The sequence below is a fragment of the Fringilla coelebs genome (genome assembly GCF_963513975.1).
Source record: "Fringilla coelebs genome assembly, chromosome: 15".
Classification (NCBI taxonomy): Eukaryota; Metazoa; Chordata; class Aves; order Passeriformes; family Fringillidae; genus Fringilla; species Fringilla coelebs.
This window is the reverse complement of record NC_140041.1, coordinates 4,156,723-4,174,998: the sequence shown is the minus strand read 5'-3', so window position 1 is coordinate 4,174,998 and position 18,276 is coordinate 4,156,723. Positions and strand designations below refer to the sequence as shown.

The following is an 18,276-nucleotide window of genomic DNA, read 5'->3' as shown; positions in this document are numbered from 1 at the left end:
GAAGGTTACAAAACTACACCTCAGACATCCCATCACAGCCCTGGATTTCACAGGGAAGCAAGCAGGGAGACAGGAAGTAGCCTGTGTTAAATTTCTAATTGTTTATTCTAAGATGTGTTTCATTACCTTCTAATCTGGTTTCTATCCCAAACCCAGTGTAGCAGATCTAATTGCAATTGTGTTACTCCTTATTTGTATTAATATAAAACAAATTAGTCTGGTCAAAATTTATGCTGGTGGTGTTATAGGAGAATTCCAGCATTGTTTATTCTGATGCTGAGAAAGAAGGAAATCAGTTACCTCTGAATCTCCCAGGCTCAGAGCAGCTAACACAGAAATTCTAACACATGTATCTATAATTATTTGCTTGCTACCTGTCTGTGGCACTGAGTGGATCATAGCTCTGTGCAGATTTCATGCATTTCTTGCAAAACCCAGCTGCACACCAACTTGAGCTCTGTCTTTCTCTACAACTTCTTTTGTAACATCATAAACACATCAGATGCGGTGCCCCAGTAAGGCTTGCTGAGGAAACACCACTTTGTATTTTCTATATTTGAATTTTCAGATATACTGCAGCAGTTAGCAATCTCATGAGATGCATTTTAAGCTCTTGGATTTTCAAAAGGTAAAGAACACTGACTTTACTGCTATTATCAGGTGCATATTTTTTTATTGAGACTTTTTTCCCTCTTTTTAAAGAACAAGGTGTTTCATGGGTATTTTATAGCCTGCAGTGACACAACCTTCACACAAAAAGAAAGTGTCTCCTCAGTAACAGCTGCCAAGGGTAAGTTCTTTCTGATGCAGTGATGGTGTGGTGATTGATGTTTGAAAATGTGAGACTCAAACCATTTTAGGCAACAGAGGGGGGAAATTCACACTGCCAACATTCTGCTGCCTTCAAAGAGCACCAATATTTTCCATTTTCTCTCACCTCCCTCTGGTGGTCTTCTGTCCCTGTTTTAAGTGGAGTCAAGGGCTTTGAACCACTTTCAGAAGGGTTCATTTTTCTAGAGTAACTCAGGTTAGGTGTCCATATCCTTTTAGAGCCAAATAAAAAAAGTTCAAACAGTGGAAGAATTTCGTCTTCATGTTCATCTCACTCCCAAAGCAAAGTGGATCTTCGTGAAGTGGTTTTCTTTTGTCCTGCCCAAATTTGTTTTTAAAAGACTGGGGTAGCTTCTTCCTTTTACCCTGGAAATGTTTACCCTGACATGCCCAATGCCAGGCTGAATTACCTCCCTGTAGCTGTGAGAGCTGAAATGTCAGCATTCATTTGTGCTTTGCTGAGGCCAGGCCGAAGGGAAGGAGAGGTTTTGGATGTGTGTGGACAAACCTCTGATCACAAGAACAGCCCTGGGGCCAAGGGGGTTCAGATATTTCCTGAAATTTCAGATATTTTCATCACCCACCTTGGGAGGATGAGCACAACAAACTGAGCTTTGCTTAGCTCTGGGTTCAGAGCCAGGTAAGGGAGGTGAGGGAAGCAGACCCTGTGAGGTGGGATGATGCTTTTCACCACCTCAGTGTCCTCCCTTACACACCTGGCTCAGGTGTAAGTTAAACTCACCCTGGGGAAAGCATCAGGATATTCACATTCACACCTAGGCCAGCTTGAAAAAGCAATTTGTAGGAATGGAACTTTGAGGTTTCCTCCCAACTCAGCCCCACACTGGTGACTGCCAGGGCAAGAGATGGACCCTGAATATGAGACTTTAATGGGAACAGCAGCTGAGGTAAATGCTAACCAACCTACCTGCCTCTGCAAGGTATGGCTTGAATAAAACTGTGCCTGAGACACTGGCTTCAAATCCAAGTTCACATAAAGCAAACCAAAAAATAAAATGTGTTCTCTATAGAAACTCAATCCTCAGCAAAGATTTTCCTGGATGGAAAAAAAAGTGTTACTTGAAGAAACATCTTTTCCCTTGCCAGTGAATTGTGCTCCTCTGAGCAGGTGTCAAGATGGAGTTTAAGCAATTCCAAAAGGCCTGAAATCCTAAAATCCAGCCACTGTAGAGTGCAGCTGGACTCTATTCAGAAACCAATGGGAATCAAATCTACTAAAGCCCTGTAAAAAATAAGGCAAGCACTTTGAGATATTCTAGCAAGAGCAGTTTGCTTAGGAACATGTTTTATTCCACTCATAAGTGACATAATGTGTCTGGTTTGTCCAGAAATGTTGCAAAAACTGCAGAGAACACTTAGGAGACCTGTCTACTCCGGAAAGACTGAAAAAAAAATGCTTGCTAAGCCTGAGAAAGGGAAGTTGGAGACGAGAGAAGGAAAAAAAGGAGATAAACTTTGTGACAACTGGCAGTCAGTTGTTCTCATGAGCTGTGAAAGGCTCTGCTAACCAGAAAAGCTGCTGCAAGCTTGAGAAGGAGGAATTGGGGACTGAAGAACTCTCCTGCGGTACTTGGGCTGCTCAGTGCAGCTCAGTTCACAGGGTCAGCTGTCCTGTGACACAGAAGGGACCAAAAGGACACCTGGAAATGTTCTGGTTTGGGCATGACCCTTCTGAACTAACAGTGCCTTCAGGTACAGAGCTCTGCCAGTGAGCACACTGGGGCTGTGCCTGAGCTCACCAGTTTGGTGGAGACATTGGAGCTTAAGGTAAAGATGAAGCACATTAAAAGCACACCCTTTTGTTCCCATGATATTTTGTGAAAAATCCCTTTGCCAGGATTTCTTCTCCTGGGAAGATGAGAAGCCTCAGCTTCTCCATGTTTTGCTCCTCTGGAATGTGATTTGGAGAATTGTTTACCCAGCATGTGACCTGTTTTTAATTAATGGCCAATCACAGCCAGCTGTGTCAGACTCTCTGTCATGGGTTTTTATTCTTCATTCTTGTTTAGCCTTCTGATGTATCCCTTCTCTTTCTTTAGTATAGTTTTAATATATCATGACATGATAACATAACATAAACATAAACATAACATAACATAATCAATCAGCCTTCTGAGAACTTGGAGTCAATTCTCCTCTCTCACCACCTCGTCCTGGGGACCCTCCCAACACCACAGCACCCTTTAGTCTGGGCTGACTGCTCAAACCCTCTCCAGCTGTGCTGTCTAAAGCAGATTCCCTCCCCCAGCTCCAGGCCAGCCCGGGGAGAGCTGCCAGCACCTCGGCTCTGCAAGGCTCCAGTTGCCCCCGAGGCTTTTTTGCACCAGCCCAGCTCCCTTTTGCCGGAACAGCTCCTGCTCTGGCTCCCTCCTGTCCCCACTGCAGGATCGGGCTGTGCTGGGGAACCTCCCAGCCCCACTGGAAACCAGTCTGTGCCAGCTGCTGTCCCTGGGTGGAGGTGAATGCCCGAGGAATTCTCATTCCGTGCTTCCATAACATCCTTTCCATTTGCTTTGCCTTCTTTTGAGTTTTGGTAGAGTTTTTTGTTGGGTTTGGTTCGGGTTTTTTTGGGGTTTTTTTTGGTACAGGTTTATTTTAAAAACTCAAAATTGTTCTCTTTCAGCAATCATGCCGGAACAAAAGTTATGATTTTTGTTTCATTTAAGTTTTTTAAACAGAAGCATTTCAAGTACATCCAACTATTCTGACAGCTAAAGATATGATGATTATTTTAATTCAGCCTATTTTGCTATTTTAATCAAATGAACTATAGACAACCATAAGCAGCTTATTGGTTCTGATATTGTTTCTAAGTGATCTCCTTTTATTCAGTCAGGCAGTTGTTTTCTAAACAAAGCTACTTTGTAGCTTCAATTCTATAGAAACTTGCAGAATTTATACTGTAAACTGGTTGCCAAGGTGGGATTTTGGTCATTGTTGCAGTTGCAATGTTTCTGTCCATATACAAACTCAGAACTGGATTCTGATCCTAAGAGATTTCCAATTCTCTAAATATTTCAATAGCTTGCTGACCAGTAAGAAAAGCACTTGTGATTTTGCAATGCTGTGAAAAATAAAAAAGTTTCTACAGCTTTTCCACTAACATATACTCATTTCAGATCTTCTCAGGAAAAGATTTTGTCAGTCCTGAAAGTTTTCAAGAGTGAATTTCACAGACCAGAAAATACACAGGTGACTCGGAGAAAAAAAGCTGCTGCTAGCCAACATCATCTTGGGTATAGTTTTGGTTTTAATGTTAGTTTTGTTTTCAATCTTTATGTTCCTCTCTATGACTGGCTTAGAGTTTCCAAGGAGTCGAATTGTTGAACACCCCATGCTGTTCAACTTTTCATTGTTATGTTCAAGATAACATGAATAAGAGGTATTTTTTGCATTTTGCATATATTTTAAACTGCACACATGTATTGTACTATAAGTGGATGCAAGACAATTATTTTTATCCCCTGGCTCATGATGAAGGAGGGCTAGCACAGGCCAAAACTCCTTGTCCATCGGAGCAGTCCTGATCTGTCAGGGCTCTGACCTTGATCACATAACACACCTTCCCATTCACATACTGAATACCTGCAACTGCTGTTTTCCAGACAAATGGCAGAGGGCTGAAATGGATAAAAAGATATTAATGTTTTTCTCTTTCCTCTCCATCCAACGAGTAAAATATGAGATTGTGTAGGAGAGAAGATTCAGTCTCATTTTGCCATCTAGTGGCAACACCTTGGCTTGCTGAGATGCATCCCGGAAAAGCAGGCTGACGTTAGAGGTGGGAATGAGTTACTAATTCTTTGGAAAAATCAGTCATTTTTCTACTCAAAATACTAAGAAGCCTAGTTACATTTTATAGAAGCACTGCACAAATAGCCACACTGCTAGAGTGAGTTTCCATGTGCAGGTACTTGGGTGAGCAGAGCCTATTTCAGCAGCCCACTGTGTTCCATCATTTTTATGAATCTGGATCACTAGGAATTTTTTGCCTTGTGGATATGATTCATTAACTTCCCTTTCTACTTGGTCTTGGATTTTTACCAACTCAGTGGTATAGCCAAGCAGTTTATCTTAAGAAATATAAAGGACAGCTCAAGGCAGAGTGGCTGGATGAGCTACTTCTTCCTTCTTAAGGAGAAAAACAAAAACTTTAAAACTTTTTAAAAATCATTACAATTTTGTATTCAATTTATATTTCTTTGATGCAAGTTTTTGTGCATGTCTATATTTCAAGGTTTATAGTATTTTTCCCCCTTTCCCCACAGTTTTGTGAGATATTGGTCATTATCTGGACCTGCAAGATCCTATGGTGCTGCTTTGGGGCCTTATGGAATAAGTGAGTATAGCCTGGCACGTGACAATGCTGCAGAGGGTTGGAATTTTTCTTTGGGGTCTGGAACAGTGGGGCTGCTGAGCTGCCACAGCAGGAGTAACCAGAGTTCTGCTTAATAGACCCATTGGGGAGCATCCGAGGTGAAATGCCACTGAATGAGTGTTGTTTGTAAATAAAAATATGTAGGGTCTATCTTGGAGCCGTTTAGAAGCAGTGGAAAGCAGAGATGTGGCCACTGTGGTTGTTATCTATAGTAATGCAATAATATAAAAGCACAGGAATTACAGGTAAGAAAATGTGTGAGAAAGAAAGTGGAGGGAAGGATAAGAGTGGAAAGAGCTCATAACCTGTGGATCCAGTAGCCAGACTTGATTGAAGAGACCTGATTGTTGCAATTTGGATGTCTGGTGGTCGGAGGGATGGCCACAGTCTTGATCCATCAGGGGTGGGGGAAAGCCCGAGGAACACCAGGGCCAGTGGGTAAATGCACATTTAGGTTTAGATGGAACACGCAGGTACCTCCCCTGGGGAGGGGAATTTTACACTGTCTGAAGGGTCTGTGGTGGTTTGTGAGCCCTTTTAAGTCGTGACCCTGCCTCTCACTTCAGCAACGTTAAGCCAGTTATGCCCCACCGGAAGGGATGCGAGCCTTCAGCCCCAAGTGGGTGAATGTCCCTCACCCTTCCTTGCAGGCAGGGGAGCACACTGGCATGAAAACAAGCACTAAGGTCTGTCTGGCCTTCTCCCTAACCTGGCCCAAATCCCAGAGCCTCCGGTGCTGGGTGTGCACCCCCTCTGGCTCATGCAGATCGGGTTTCACCACCACGGCTCCAGAAGGTCTGGTCCTCACCCCGGAGCCGGCACAGCAGAGCACGGGGTGCCTCCACAAACGGAGGCAGGAGCCATGAACAGCTCAGAATCTCACACAGGTGCACTTCATAACACAGTGGAGATTTAGGCTGATGCACTCTCCTGGGCACCAGACATGGTTTGAAGGATTTTTTTCAGTAGATGTTTCTGACCGCCCTGTTAGGAAAATTAATCCACAAACACCAGAGGTTTATGTCCAAAAAGGAGACAGAGGAGTCCTTTCTGGCTTTATTCGAATAAGGGAGAGGCCATGGGGCATTCCCCTGGGGTCTCTCGAATTTTTGGAGGACACAGCCTCCTTTTTATCCCAATTTCCTGGCTGCATTTCCCTTCTCTCTTTCCTCACTGGCTGAGGTCCTTGAGAGGTGCAGACTCTCCGATACGCCTGATCCCAAAGATTTCCCTCTAATGTGTAACCCTCCCTTTTCATTTTTAATTCTTTCAGCATTTAGAGGTTTTTCTTCCTCGTTGTTTCTTTCATCCTTCAATGTCTAATTTCATTTATCAGCAAACCTAAAGTTTATTTGTAAAAGCAAATATCTTTTTCCATTCATCAATCAGTGAAATCCTTCCCATTGTTTCTTTTATCTCCCAGCGCTAGTTTTATCTACCAGCACACCCACAGCTTGTTTGGAAAGACAAATCCACTATTCCTCTCACCCCCAAAATTTGCCTTTGTGAGCAAGTATTGGAAAAAGCAGCACGAAGCTCTGCAAGTACGAATAGGTTCAAACCCGGCATATGTTTTCAGGACAGGTTTATCTGAGGTTTAATTACACTGATGATTGGACTAGGTGGTCTTGAAGGTCTCTTCCAACCTGACGCTTCTGTTATGAGAGTTTGGTGGTGCTCTCATAACAGAACCCCTTGCCTTCCCTCGCGTACAGGCGGACAAGCACAAGGAGAAGCAAAGCACGGCAAAGCACAGCAAGGCCAGACCCCCGCGGGTGCCGCCGAGGGTCCATCCGGGGTGGGGCGGTGTGGGGGGCGGTGCTGCCTCCCTTCCTCCCCCGGGCCGGACGGCAGGAGCGGCCAGAACGGCGGGAAAGGCGCGGGCAGGAGCGGCGGGATGGACGGGAAGGTGAGCGCTGTCGGGGCTGCGGGGAGCGCCGCTGCGGGCACGGCTCAGCTCGGGCGCCCTTCCCGCGGGGAACCGAGCCCCGGCCCCGGCTGGGAGTCAGGCAGGGCTGGTCACGGTCACGGTCCCGGCTGGGAGTCAGGCAGGGCCGGTCCCGGTCCCGGTCGGGAGCGCAGGCAGGGCCGGTCCCGGTCCTGGCCCCGGTCCCGGCTGGGAGCGCAGGCAGGGCCGGTCCCGGTCCCGGTCCCAGCCCCAGCGCGGAGGTGCCTCCCCGGGGTCAGCCGGGGCCGGGGTTGCTAACGGAGCCCCGTTAGCACTGTGGCTGTGCGAGCAGAGCCAGTCCTGCCTCTCCACACAGCCCCTCGGGCCGGTTCCCTGAGCTGGGACCCATCGCGGGAGCCGTCGGGCCGGGCCACGAGGCTCCGGGGAGGGAATGCGGCTGGGGTTTATCCCGCTCCGAGCACGTGTTTCCCCAGGCGGGATTCCTCACGCTCCTCCGAAGTTGGTTTTTAGTCGTCATGAAAGATGAAACCCCTTGGAGGTGGAGAGGTGCCGCCAACTCGTAGCATTCACTATTAGCTGGTGAACTTTTATCACTGTTTATCACCATTTATCACTATTTGCTGGTGATCTTTTATCTCCATCCTTTCCCGTTGAGGTATCTGATGAGGGCCATTGGCCAGTTCCTAATGCTGATAAGGAAGGTCGGAACGGATCTTTCAATTAGTATAAATCACTTGTTACTGAGTTTATTTTGTTTGCTAGGAGTCCAGCATCCACAGTACTTATTGCTCCCAGTTCTGTCCCCAGGACAGCTCCTACCCCGATGGTTTTGGAGGGATCGGGATCCTGCCATGCCACCCTGCCCACCACCGTGCACAGGACTAGAGAGAAATGGCAGGTTTAATTGCAGAGATATTAACCTGCATTGATAATTCCACTGCTTTGAGGACCGTGAAGGATTTAATAGCACTTGTTTTGGCTGGTGTATTTGACGGCACAGCGTCCAGTTTTAGGAATTTGTGGAGATAAGATTTCCCAGGAGCCTGGGAGGTAGTGGAGTGTATTGTGAGGTTTAAATTCGTTTTTGCTGTGCCAGTATGCATTACCCACTTACAGCTGTGGATACATTATATCTCCACCAAAACTTCCCTTTCATATTTTGTGTCAGTATTGGAAGCTGAGTAAATAAATTTCCTCCTTTTTGATTGAAATTTGTGCTTCACATATTACGGTTATATTTCCCTCTGCCAAATTCATGTTATTAGGCTGAGCTCCTAAATTCGTACAATTAGCAATGCAAATTGTACGAATTTAGGAGAATAATTATTCATTAGCAGTGGTCATCGAAATGCATTCAGGCTTAAGCATGATTACAGCCATTAGCACAGTGATCATTGCAGATGGAGAAAGTGAAGGTTTCCATCCGGTGGGTCAGGTTTGGTGATTTATGTGCTCAGTCTGCTTTATTCTGCTGCTGATTCCTTCTGCGAGGAGAGTAAACAGTCCTTCAATGGATAACTTGATTTTCAATAGAGGCATGCTGGCATCATTTCCAGTATCATGTTCTGAAAAAGTGAAATAATAGAAGTCTCGTCGGGTTTTGCCCGAACAGGTTAATTATCCCATTAAAAACAGGGATAATAGCCACGGTGCACTAATTCTGTTTTGTACTTTTTTGAGACACTGCTATCCAAGATTACCAAGTGAGTGTGCCTCGAGGTTTAGTTAGTCACAGACATTGTTCTGTGCTACTTTTACCGTAAAAATGTTAGGCTGCACCTGTATAAGCATTTAATGACTATGATAAATTATATGATTGTTTGGTAATTGGATATAATTATTGTTTAATCGTAACAAGAATCACGAGAAACGATGTTTGGGGGGTTTGATGGAAATTACAAAATCCATGCTTGGATGAAATCAATGTAATACAATAGAACAAAATAAGTTTAATAATTAATATGTAGTTATATAAGGATAAGGGTATAAAATGTGTTCATCCCAAACCCGTGGCAGAGTCAGATTTGGGTCTGTACCCCTGACACCCAGAGCTCCTCAATAAAAGCACCTGCATAGAATCATTCTGTGACTGTGCAGGTTCCTGAACGCTGTAAAGCTGTCAGATTCCCCTTGAATGGAAGGTGGAGCACCTCATTCAGGGTTTGCATAAAATGCCACAGTGATTATTTACCCCTGAGTATCTCCCCCAGCCTTGTGTGGCTTCGGGCTCTTTTTCAATAGGCCATTAGCCCAGTCTGTGCTTCCATTTGACTGGGGTAATATGGGCTATGGAAAACCCATTGAATTCTGCTTTTTGGCCCATTGTACCTACATATATGGAAAATGTGAGCTGTTTCACTGCTCAGACTAGAGATAAAAGTCGCTTTTCCAATTCAGAACATCTCTGTTCTGCCTCCTGAAATACAGTCGAGCAGTGAAGATGTCAGCGTTCAGCCTAACATTTTCCACTCTCCTTCCTTTCTAACTCCCCTGAATATTCCATGATTTTAGAAATATTTTATCCCTATCCTATCAAAGGTACCGTTGGTCAGGGCCAGTTTGAAGCAAGTTACATTTATGTGCCATGCTCAGAAAAAACCCATCCTGCTGTGACAGGATCGTGGGGTGTACTGTTCCTGTTGGAAATCATACAGCTTTTATATTTTCTTGCTAACTTTAGTCAGGGGTTTCTACAACTGTCATTTTTTGAATTCTTTAAAACAATGCTTGATTATATAATTCTTTCTACCTCTGTTTTCTCGATGGACAACCTGTAAATCCTAGCTCTTGGGAATGGTCAGTTAGTCTGACATTACATGTAGAATTCTTGGTATCACCATGAAAATTACCCCATCCCACATCTCACCCATATTACTGAGTTGTGGGATGGAATGAATTTCGTGGTGATACCAGAAATGCATGCAGTTAGTGTTGCACAGGTGGGGATTTCCCCATGTTCTAAAATTTTGGTAGCACTCCCGGGCAATTGTTCATTAAAGGCTGTGTCTTTTCTAATTTCATCTCGTTTTGTAACAAGGCCAAGGATTTTGCCAATCTTCAGGAAATGCAGTTAATTTTGTAATCTGCATCATGTCAGGAGCACTTGGACCCCATATAAGCATTAGCTAAACTTTTTCCTCCAACTTTTGTTTTCCTTTCTGTCCTCCTGTAACTGTCTCTGCAGCTGTTCTATTTTCAAGGACAGTAATAATAACTCAGCTACTTTCCTACTTTCCAGTTCAGTGGTCAGTTCTTGTTTCTCTTTAATATTACCTCTTCTGTACTGGCAGGCAGCCTTCCACTAGCCCAGGTTGCTCCAAGCCCCTTCCAACCGGGCCTTGAACACTTCCAGGGATGGGGCAGCCACAGCTTCTCTGGGCAACCTCTGCCAGTGCCTCACCACCTTCACAGGGATGATTTCCTTCCCAGTATTCAATGTAACCCACTGTCTTTCCCTTTAAAGCTGTCATGATGCAGTGGGTCACATTGGCTCTGTGCTCCAGCTCCCTCTTGCAGCACCAGGCAGCTGCTGTCTGTGTTTTGGCTTTGCAGGGCTGTAGAAAACTGTTGTTGGCTTTGGGATCTAACAGTTGGTGGACTTTGTGTCACATGGAGCAGGCTTGGACTGTCCTTGGGATGGGAGTGGTGAGAGGCTGCTCAGAGTCCCTGAGAGCAGAGGGGTTCGTTTGCCCCTCCACGTGCTGCCAGCAGTGGATATTGCAGTTCCCTCTAGAGGATGGGATGCTCCCAGCTGGGATGCTGAAAGCTCTTTGCTCACACAATCTCCTCCTTCAGACGTGGACCAACGGAATCAACGAGGCCAGTAAGATGGCCCTGCTCGCCTGGGAGAAGGAGATGGGCATCGAGCTGGTGCAAATCAACGGGCAGAGGCGCTACGGGGGGCCCCCCCCAGGTACGTCAGGAGTGGGGCCCTGGGAGGGGACAAACCCTTGACAAAAATAGGTTAGAAACCGTTGTAAAATAGTTGATAATTGTTAAGCATGTACTATAGTTTGGTTATTGTAAAAGGGGTTAAAAGGGTAGTTTTAAGAAATATGGTACTCAGCATTACACCTAAGCAAAGTGCACCAGCCTCCCAGTGAACCGAGCCAGCCTGGACAGAACTGTAATGGGCCAATCAAGCGTCTTAAACCATACAGAAACCAATCCAGGGGGACAAAAAACAGGATCAAAAGGGCCAACTGACTCGGGGAGGTGGGTGGCCTCAGTGGGAAGGAGGGTGCTGCTCCCCCTGGAACATCGGGGCCATCGCTGCTGAGCAGCCCCAGTGCCGGCACTGCAGCATCCTCGAGGGAACGCTCCTGCTCGGCACGCAGGCGCCCATGCTTTAGGCCTTGCTTTTATTGTAATAAATGCTGAAATCACTTTAGCACCGGGAGCGTGGCCCTGTTTTTAACAGCTGTGGTCCCCATGTCCCCGCAGGCTGGGTGGGCGGCCCGCCGCCGGCCGGCACCGAGGTGTACATCGCCAGGCTGCCGCAGGACATCTACGAGAACACGCTGATCCCGCTGTTCGGCAGCGCGGGGAGGCTCTACGAGTTCCGCCTCATGATGACCTTCAGCGGGCTGAACCGCGGCTTCGCCTACGCCAGGTACGCCTCCCGGCAGGACGCCCGCAGCGCCATCGCCGCCTTCCACCGCTTCCAGCTGCGCCGGGGCTGCGCCATCGTCGTCTGCTGGAGCACGCAGAAGCGCGAGCTCCTCGTCAGCGGCCTGGGCGCCTCGGTGAGCCAGCAGGAGCTGGAGGCCACGCTGCTGAGGGTCACCGAGGGCATCTGTAGCGTCACCTTGCACGCCAGCCCCTCCCAGAAACCGGCCAAGCTCGCCGTGCTGAAGTACAGGTCGCACGAGGCTGCTGCCCTGGCCAAGAAAGCCCTGATGGAAGGTTAGTGGTGCTGAGGGATGCTGCTTGGGCTGGGCTTCCCACCTCCAGACTTGGCTGCAAGGTGACTTCAGCCTTGAGACACCCCTGCTCTCTCCCCATGTCCTGTGGGATGCCAGCTGCCCATGGTGCAGTTGATTTCCAGCAGTCCTACTGGTGGTGGGGTGGAGAGGCTGCTGGAGGTCTCCAGGAAGCTGCCTGCTCAGAGCAGGAGCATCACCAGTTCAGGGCACCCAGAACAATAACCAAGTCATTAAACCTTTCCAGGGGAGCTGCCCAACCCCTCAGTGTCCCTTAAACACTCCTGATGGAGCTGCTCAGTCCCTCTGAGCTCTGTCCCATGACTGCAATGCCCTGATGGGACACACTTCCCAGACACCCAACCAGAACCTCCAGACTCCTGGTTTGTACCCATTCCTGCCCCAGCTGAGGAGCATTTGGCTTTGATAGTTGTTCACCTTGGCCCTAAAATCAAGCTGCCCCTAAAAGCATGGAGATGGATGGGATGGGATGGTGCTGGAGGGTAAGTGAGTATCTCCTGTCTCCTAGGGAACCTGAGGCTCGGGGATGCAAAGATGAGGGTGGAATGGCTGGACCCCCAACTGAAGCAGAAGCTGCAGCTGTGTGAGGAGGAGCCATCATCCAGCTGGGTGCAGGGAGGTGAGAGCCCAGCAGTGCCCCTGCCTCTGTCGCTGCAGAACGTGCTGGACTGCCTGAACACGCTGTGCTGGAAGCATCACCTGAGGACACCCCTGTTCATGACCAAATGTGTCCAGGTGAACCCCAATGGGTGGCAGCGGTTCTGGTACCAGGTGGCCATCCCGGGGTCCCACGTGCCCATCAGTGGCTTCATGTGGATCTCACCAGACAGGCAGGGCCAGAGCAAGCACGAGAAGGCCAAGGGGGTGGCAGCCCTGCATGTTCTCCGGGTGTTGGGTGAGTCCTTGCACAGCTAGCTCCCTGCCTCTCCCAAAGTCTTGGAGGGTCCCCTGGGAGGGTGGAGCTGTGGCACTTCTGGGCAGGGTGGGATGGGGCAGGGAGGGACCCAGGCTGGCTGGCAGGGCTGAAGCACTGTCAGCTCTGAGCTGAGGATTTCTGATTGGAAGCACAGGATGCATGAGAAGGGGGTTAGGGCTGAGGGCACAGCCTGACTCTTCCCTCTCCACTGCAGGGTGCCAGCTGAAGTAGGAGCTGCTCTGCCACAGCCGTGACTGAGCCTGAGCCTGAGCCCTGCTGGGCTCCCAGCCCTGTTCCAGCTTTCCTTGGAGTTGTTTACATCAGTTTTGAGAGCTGGATCTGGAGGATACAGGCTGCTGTCCTGGTCCACAGCAGCCACCCTGTCCCCAGGCAGCCCTTGAGTTGGTTCTAGTTTTGGGTTGTTGGTTTTCCTGTTGCCAAGTTTGGTTCTGTTAAGCTGGTTTGTGTTGCATTGGAGGGCAGATCCTGGAGAAGCAGCAGCAGCTCTTGGAGAGGCTGCCAGCACTGGATGCCAGTGTGGAGGGAATTCCTCCACTGGCATTCCTGGCTCCTGAGGAGCAGCCTCAGGGGAGGACAAGGCCACGCACAGGGGGTGTCCCAGTGGTCACAGACCTTCTGTGGGCTGGTGGAGCTGCTGTGTGGGGAGAGGAGTGCCTGACACCTGTTTGCATAGTGAGGAAGCAGCTGTGGAGTTGGCAGCTGTCCATGAATGATTCCTCAAGAGTGGCAGGTCCACGTGTTGTTCTTTTGGGATTAAAGAGTTCTGGAGAGCACCACCTGGGTCATCTTTTCCTCCTGCATCCTCAGCTCCCTGCCTGTCCAGTGCATCTCAGTGCTCTCCCCACACACCAGGAAAGGCAGAGCAAGGGACAGGGTGGGACCTGGAGCCTTTAGAGCCTGGTGAGCCCATTGTGTAGGAAGCAGCATTCCCTGACACCTTGATCTTTGTTGTTTTCTGCTCACTGGGCTCTTTCTCATCAGCTTTTGATACCCCTCAGGCTCCTCCAAGTGCCTCCTGATGTCCTCCCATGTCTTTTGGTGGTCCTCTGGGATATCTGGTAGCACCTTCTTGGAGGTTTTTCCTTTTCTTTTTCTCTGTCTTAGGGAATTTTCCCCTGTTTTTGTTGCTAAGGAGCAATAACCATTCCAAGGGAGGCTCCTGCCTTCCTTAGCAGACACCTGTCTTTCAAACCAGGACACCCCTTTGTGCTCTCCAGGGACTCCAGGTATCTCAGTTCCATAGATTGCCCACCCCCAGCTCCAGGAATGAACCCCTGGGCCAGCAGCACCTGGGGGCTGCAGCTGGTGCTCCGAGGGATCCCAGGCAGTGCTGGGGAGCCACAGCCGGAAGCAGAAATGCTGGAACTGCACCAGATCCTCCCCATTCCCCAGCAGGTGCAGGCCATGGCTGACACTGTTCCAGGCCCTGCTGCCCACTCTGCCCATCCCCAGGGAGGGACCCAACCCGGGAAGGATCCCTGCCCCTCTCCCCCTCCCTGCTCATGGCACTCTGACCAACCCAAGTCCCATCCCTCTTCTTTTGGAGATCCCTGGGATCCTCCAAGAGCTTTGGGGTGCACTCTTTAGGTTCTTTCTTCCACTCCCTGGAAGTCTGTATGTCCCTCCTGGGGCATACCAGGAGTCCTTGCCTCATGAGGATGAACCATCAGCACAAGGCACTGGGAAGTGAAAGGCACTGAGTTTATTTCTAACAGAGCTAAAGTCTTAATTAATTAATTAACAAAGGGTAATTGACCTGCTGGGACAGCACAGCAGGAAAGTGATGAACCTGTCTGCCCTGGCCAGACCCTCAGACCCCATGTCACCCCCTCACCCCTCCTGAGAAATGCCCTGCCTCCCCCCCATCCCAAAAAAACCCCAAAAAACCCCAAATTCACCAGCAAACCCCAGCATTACTCCCTCCCATCCCAGCACTGCATCCCCCACCAGAGCCCCCCAGCCATGTTCCCCCTTAGGTCAGAGCAGCCCTCTCATTCAGCAGAGCCCCCCAGCCATGTCCCCCCATAGCTCAGAGTCCCCCCCTCATCCACAGAGCCCCCCAGCCATGTCCCCCCATAGCTCAGAGCCCCTAGCCATGTCCCCCCATAGCTCAGAGTCCCCCCCTCACCCACAGGGCCCCCCAGCCATGTCCCCCCATAGCTCAGAGCCCCCCAGCCGTGTTCCCCCCCTCAGAGCCCCTCCCCGTCCCTCACGGAGCCCAGTCAGGGGCTGTTCCCAGTCCCTCTCGCCCCAGCCATGTGCCCCCAGCCCTAAAGGCCTCCCCCGCTCCAGGCCCCTCCGGCCGGACCCTCAGCCTCCCCAGCCTGTGCCCGCAGCCCGGGGCCACCCCCGGCTCCTCCCGCGGGGCTCCACACGCGCTGCCCCTTTAAGAGCGCGCCTACAGCCCAGCTTGAGTGGCAGCCCTAGGAGCCAATCAGAACGCCAGTGTCCAGCCTACTGGCAGTGGTAACATTGCGGTGAGGTCACGCCTTGTAGGCGGGCACTCTCAGCGGCTCGGCTCTGATTGGCCGCGCCCCGTGGGAAGGACGGGCAGAGCCCCGCCCCCGCGCCGGGCGGGGCGGCAGCGCTGAGGGGGCGGCGCCCCCGGCCCCGCGCGGCCTCTCACTCGCTGTCGCTGTCGCTGTCGCCGCTGTCACCGCCCGCCGCCGCCTCCGGCTCGGCCTCGTCCCGCAGGTCGGCGAAGAAATCCTCCCCGCTGCCCAGCGCCTTGCTGCTGAGGGCGCGCAGCGGCCCGCCTTTCTTCTTCTTCCGGCGGTAATCATCGACCACCATGGAGCCGAGCGCCGACACGTCCCAGAACTTCACCTTCTGGTCGTGGCCGCTGCTGGCCAGGAGCTTCCCGTCCGCAGCCACGGCCAGCTGCTCGATGGGCTCGCCCAGATGCTGCCCCACGCAGCCCAACACGCGGTTCGGCAGCACGTTCACCGCCCTGGGCACGGCACGGGGCACTGAGGGCCCTGCAGCGCCCGGGGACACTGCCTGCCCTCCTGTCCTGTGAACTGGGCAAGGCTGATCCCGTCCCACACCCTCCTCGTTCCACCCCAGCCCATCCCACACCTCCCCCTCAAAGGCCTCCCCATCCCATCTTCCACAATTCCCTGTCACCCCCTCCCCATCCTTCTCCAGCCCACTCTTCTCCCCTCCCTATCCCATCTCACCCCCCACAATCCCTCCAGATCCCATGCCCTTCCATCGCTCTCCAGTCCCCATCCCACAGCTCCCAGCACGGCTCTGACCTGATGACTCCGTCCAGGGACCCCACGCACACGATGCTGTCCGTGATAGGCACCATGCAGTCAATGGTCTCTGCCCTAAGCGCAAAGCGGTCGCTGGCAGCCCCGAAGCCGTCCCAGTTGAAGAGGTAGATGGTGCCTTCGCTGGAGCCACACGCCACCTTCCTCCCCCTCTAGGCATGAGGGAGGGCAGTGAGGCAGAGGCAGAACAAAAAACAGCGAGGACAGGGGGCTGTGGGATCCTGCTCCACGCTGGGGAGCGGTGCCAACCTTCATCAGCACCACAGAGGTCAGGTCGCCGTTCTGTGGCTCCGAGAGCAGCTCAAAGCGCCGTCTCTTCACGTTGTAGACGCCCAGGGTGCCATCACCACTGTGGGACGTGGAAGGGACACGCTGTGAGCGCGGGACGTGGCACAGGGCACTCCAGCCGTGAATGGACAAGGGGAGCCCGATCCCACGACGCCCCTCCAGTACCAGGCTGTCAGTAGGATCTTCCCGTTGCCATCCACAGCCATGGCGCTGATGTACTCCTCCTGCTGCCGTGCCTCCAGGATGGCACAGCCCTTGCGCAGGTCCCACACCTTCACTGCCCCGCCGTCGTCACCCGTGGCAAAGATGTGGTTGTCGATGGGCAGCACGCAGTTGAGAGCTGCTCTGCAGACAGCCCGGCCCACGGTCAGGGCTCCCGGAGCTGGGCTGCGGGCTCTCCCTACGGCCCAGGGCTGCGTGGCCGTGCCGCGGGAGGGAAGGAATGCCCCAGCCATTGTGCCCAGAATGAGCCGCCCGCACGGACTTACTCGTGGGCCTTGGGGAAGCGCGTTTCTAGCCGTCCCTCCTCCGCTGTCAGGATGTGGATGGACTTATCCTTGGAAACAGTGAAAAGCTCTGGAGAGCCGCGTTAGTGCCCCCCGCCCGGCGTCCCCGGTGCCGCCCCACGTTCCCCGCACTCACTCTGCCCGTCCTGGGAGAACGCCACGTCCCGGCACGACTTGAGGTGATGTCCCGAGGACCAGAGCTGCCGGTTCTCCCCCTCGGTGCAGGAGTACGAGTACCTGTCGGCAGCGGGAGCGCTCGCCGGGACCCGCGGGCGGCCGGGGAGTCCCGCCCAGTGTGTCCCAGAGGCGGGTCCCCTCCCCAGCCCCGGCCCCACTCACAGGTACACATCGCCGTCCACGTCCCCCGCGGCCAGCAGCGGCCGCGCCGGGTGCAGCGCGATGGCGTTGGCCGTGGCCTCCAGACAAATGTCCTCGGGGGTGTCCCGCACCCGCGGCTCCCGCTCCGCCGGCTCCGGGGACTCCTGGGGCTCCTGGGGACAGCGGGGCCGTGGGACCGGGGCCGGGGGCTCCCGGTTCCCGCAACCGCACGCGTGCTCACCTCCTCCATGGCGGCCGCCATAGCTCCCTGCTGATTTACATGGCCACGCCATTATTTACATATACCACGCCCCGCTTTTTACATGGCACCGCCCGCCCGCGCCTCTCTAGCGCTGCGGGACCGGCCCGGCTGCGGAGCTCCAGCGCCACGGGCTTCCAGCGCCTCGGGGCTCAGCGCCACGGGGCTCCAGCGCCACGGGGCTCCGGCTCCACGGGACTCCAGGCCTTCGGGCTCCAGGGCTCCAGTGCCACGGGGCTCCAGTGCCACTGGGGCTCTAGGGCTCCAGCACCTCCGGGCTCCAGCACCTCGGGGCTCAGCGCCACAGGACTCCAGGGCTCCAGCGCCTCCGGGCGCTAGCCTACCGGCGCCCCCAGACCCCATTTCACCAGGTCGCTCCCTGCCCGCCTCATGTGTTCCTGTTCTTCAGCGCTTCACCATTGGGAGCTCCACAGGCTTCCTAATTCACACCATCATCTCCTCTTTCTGATCCCAAGGGAGGGGGTGGCCAGGGACCAGGTGCCACTATGGCCCCTTGTAAGGTCTGTGGGCTGTAGGCCCCCCCCTAAAGACCCCAGCCCTGCCAGGGACCACCAGCAGCACCCCTGCCTGAGGGGCCATCCCAGCTCCCT

At 52.1% G+C, this 18,276-nt stretch overlaps 2 protein-coding genes across 2 annotated transcripts; one reads left to right on the top strand and one right to left on the bottom strand.

Moving 5' to 3' along the window:
• Positions 1-8,487: 8,487 nt before the first annotated feature.
• On the top strand, positions 8,488-15,409 carry DND1 (DND microRNA-mediated repression inhibitor 1; the record flags this gene model as incomplete). The annotated part of the gene is made up of 6 exons (XM_084215578.1): positions 8,488-8,565; positions 10,935-11,052; positions 11,583-12,044; positions 12,591-12,977; positions 13,872-13,919; positions 15,312-15,409. 6 exons carry the CDS (start codon positions 8,488-8,490, stop codon positions 15,407-15,409), a joined length of 1,191 nt encoding a protein of 396 aa, XP_084071704.1.
• WDR55 (WD repeat domain 55) lies at positions 15,314-17,669 on the bottom strand. The gene is made up of 8 exons (XM_084215782.1): positions 17,648-17,669; positions 17,428-17,579; positions 17,225-17,325; positions 17,071-17,158; positions 16,748-16,927; positions 16,544-16,643; positions 16,277-16,446; positions 15,314-15,969 (listed from the first exon to the last, which is right to left on the bottom strand). The coding sequence occupies exons 1-8, from the start codon at positions 17,666-17,668 to the stop codon at positions 15,642-15,644; spliced, it is 1,140 nt and encodes a 379-aa protein (XP_084071908.1). The 5' UTR covers position 17,669; the 3' UTR covers positions 15,314-15,641.
• Between the last annotated feature and the right edge of the window lie 607 nt (positions 17,670-18,276).

Bases quoted from the DNA above. Each gene is read 5' to 3' on its own strand.
- WDR55 (XM_084215782.1), bottom strand. From the start codon at position 17,668: ATGGCGGCCGCCATGGAGGAG. The intron at 17,326-17,427 runs GTGAGTGGGGCC...CGCTGCCGACAG, and splicing joins GTGGACGGCGATGTGTACCT to GTACTCGTACTCCTGCACCG. The intron at 16,644-16,747 runs GTACTGGAGGGG...CACGTCCCACAG, and splicing joins AAGATCCTACTGACAGCCTG to TGGTGATGGCACCCTGGGCG.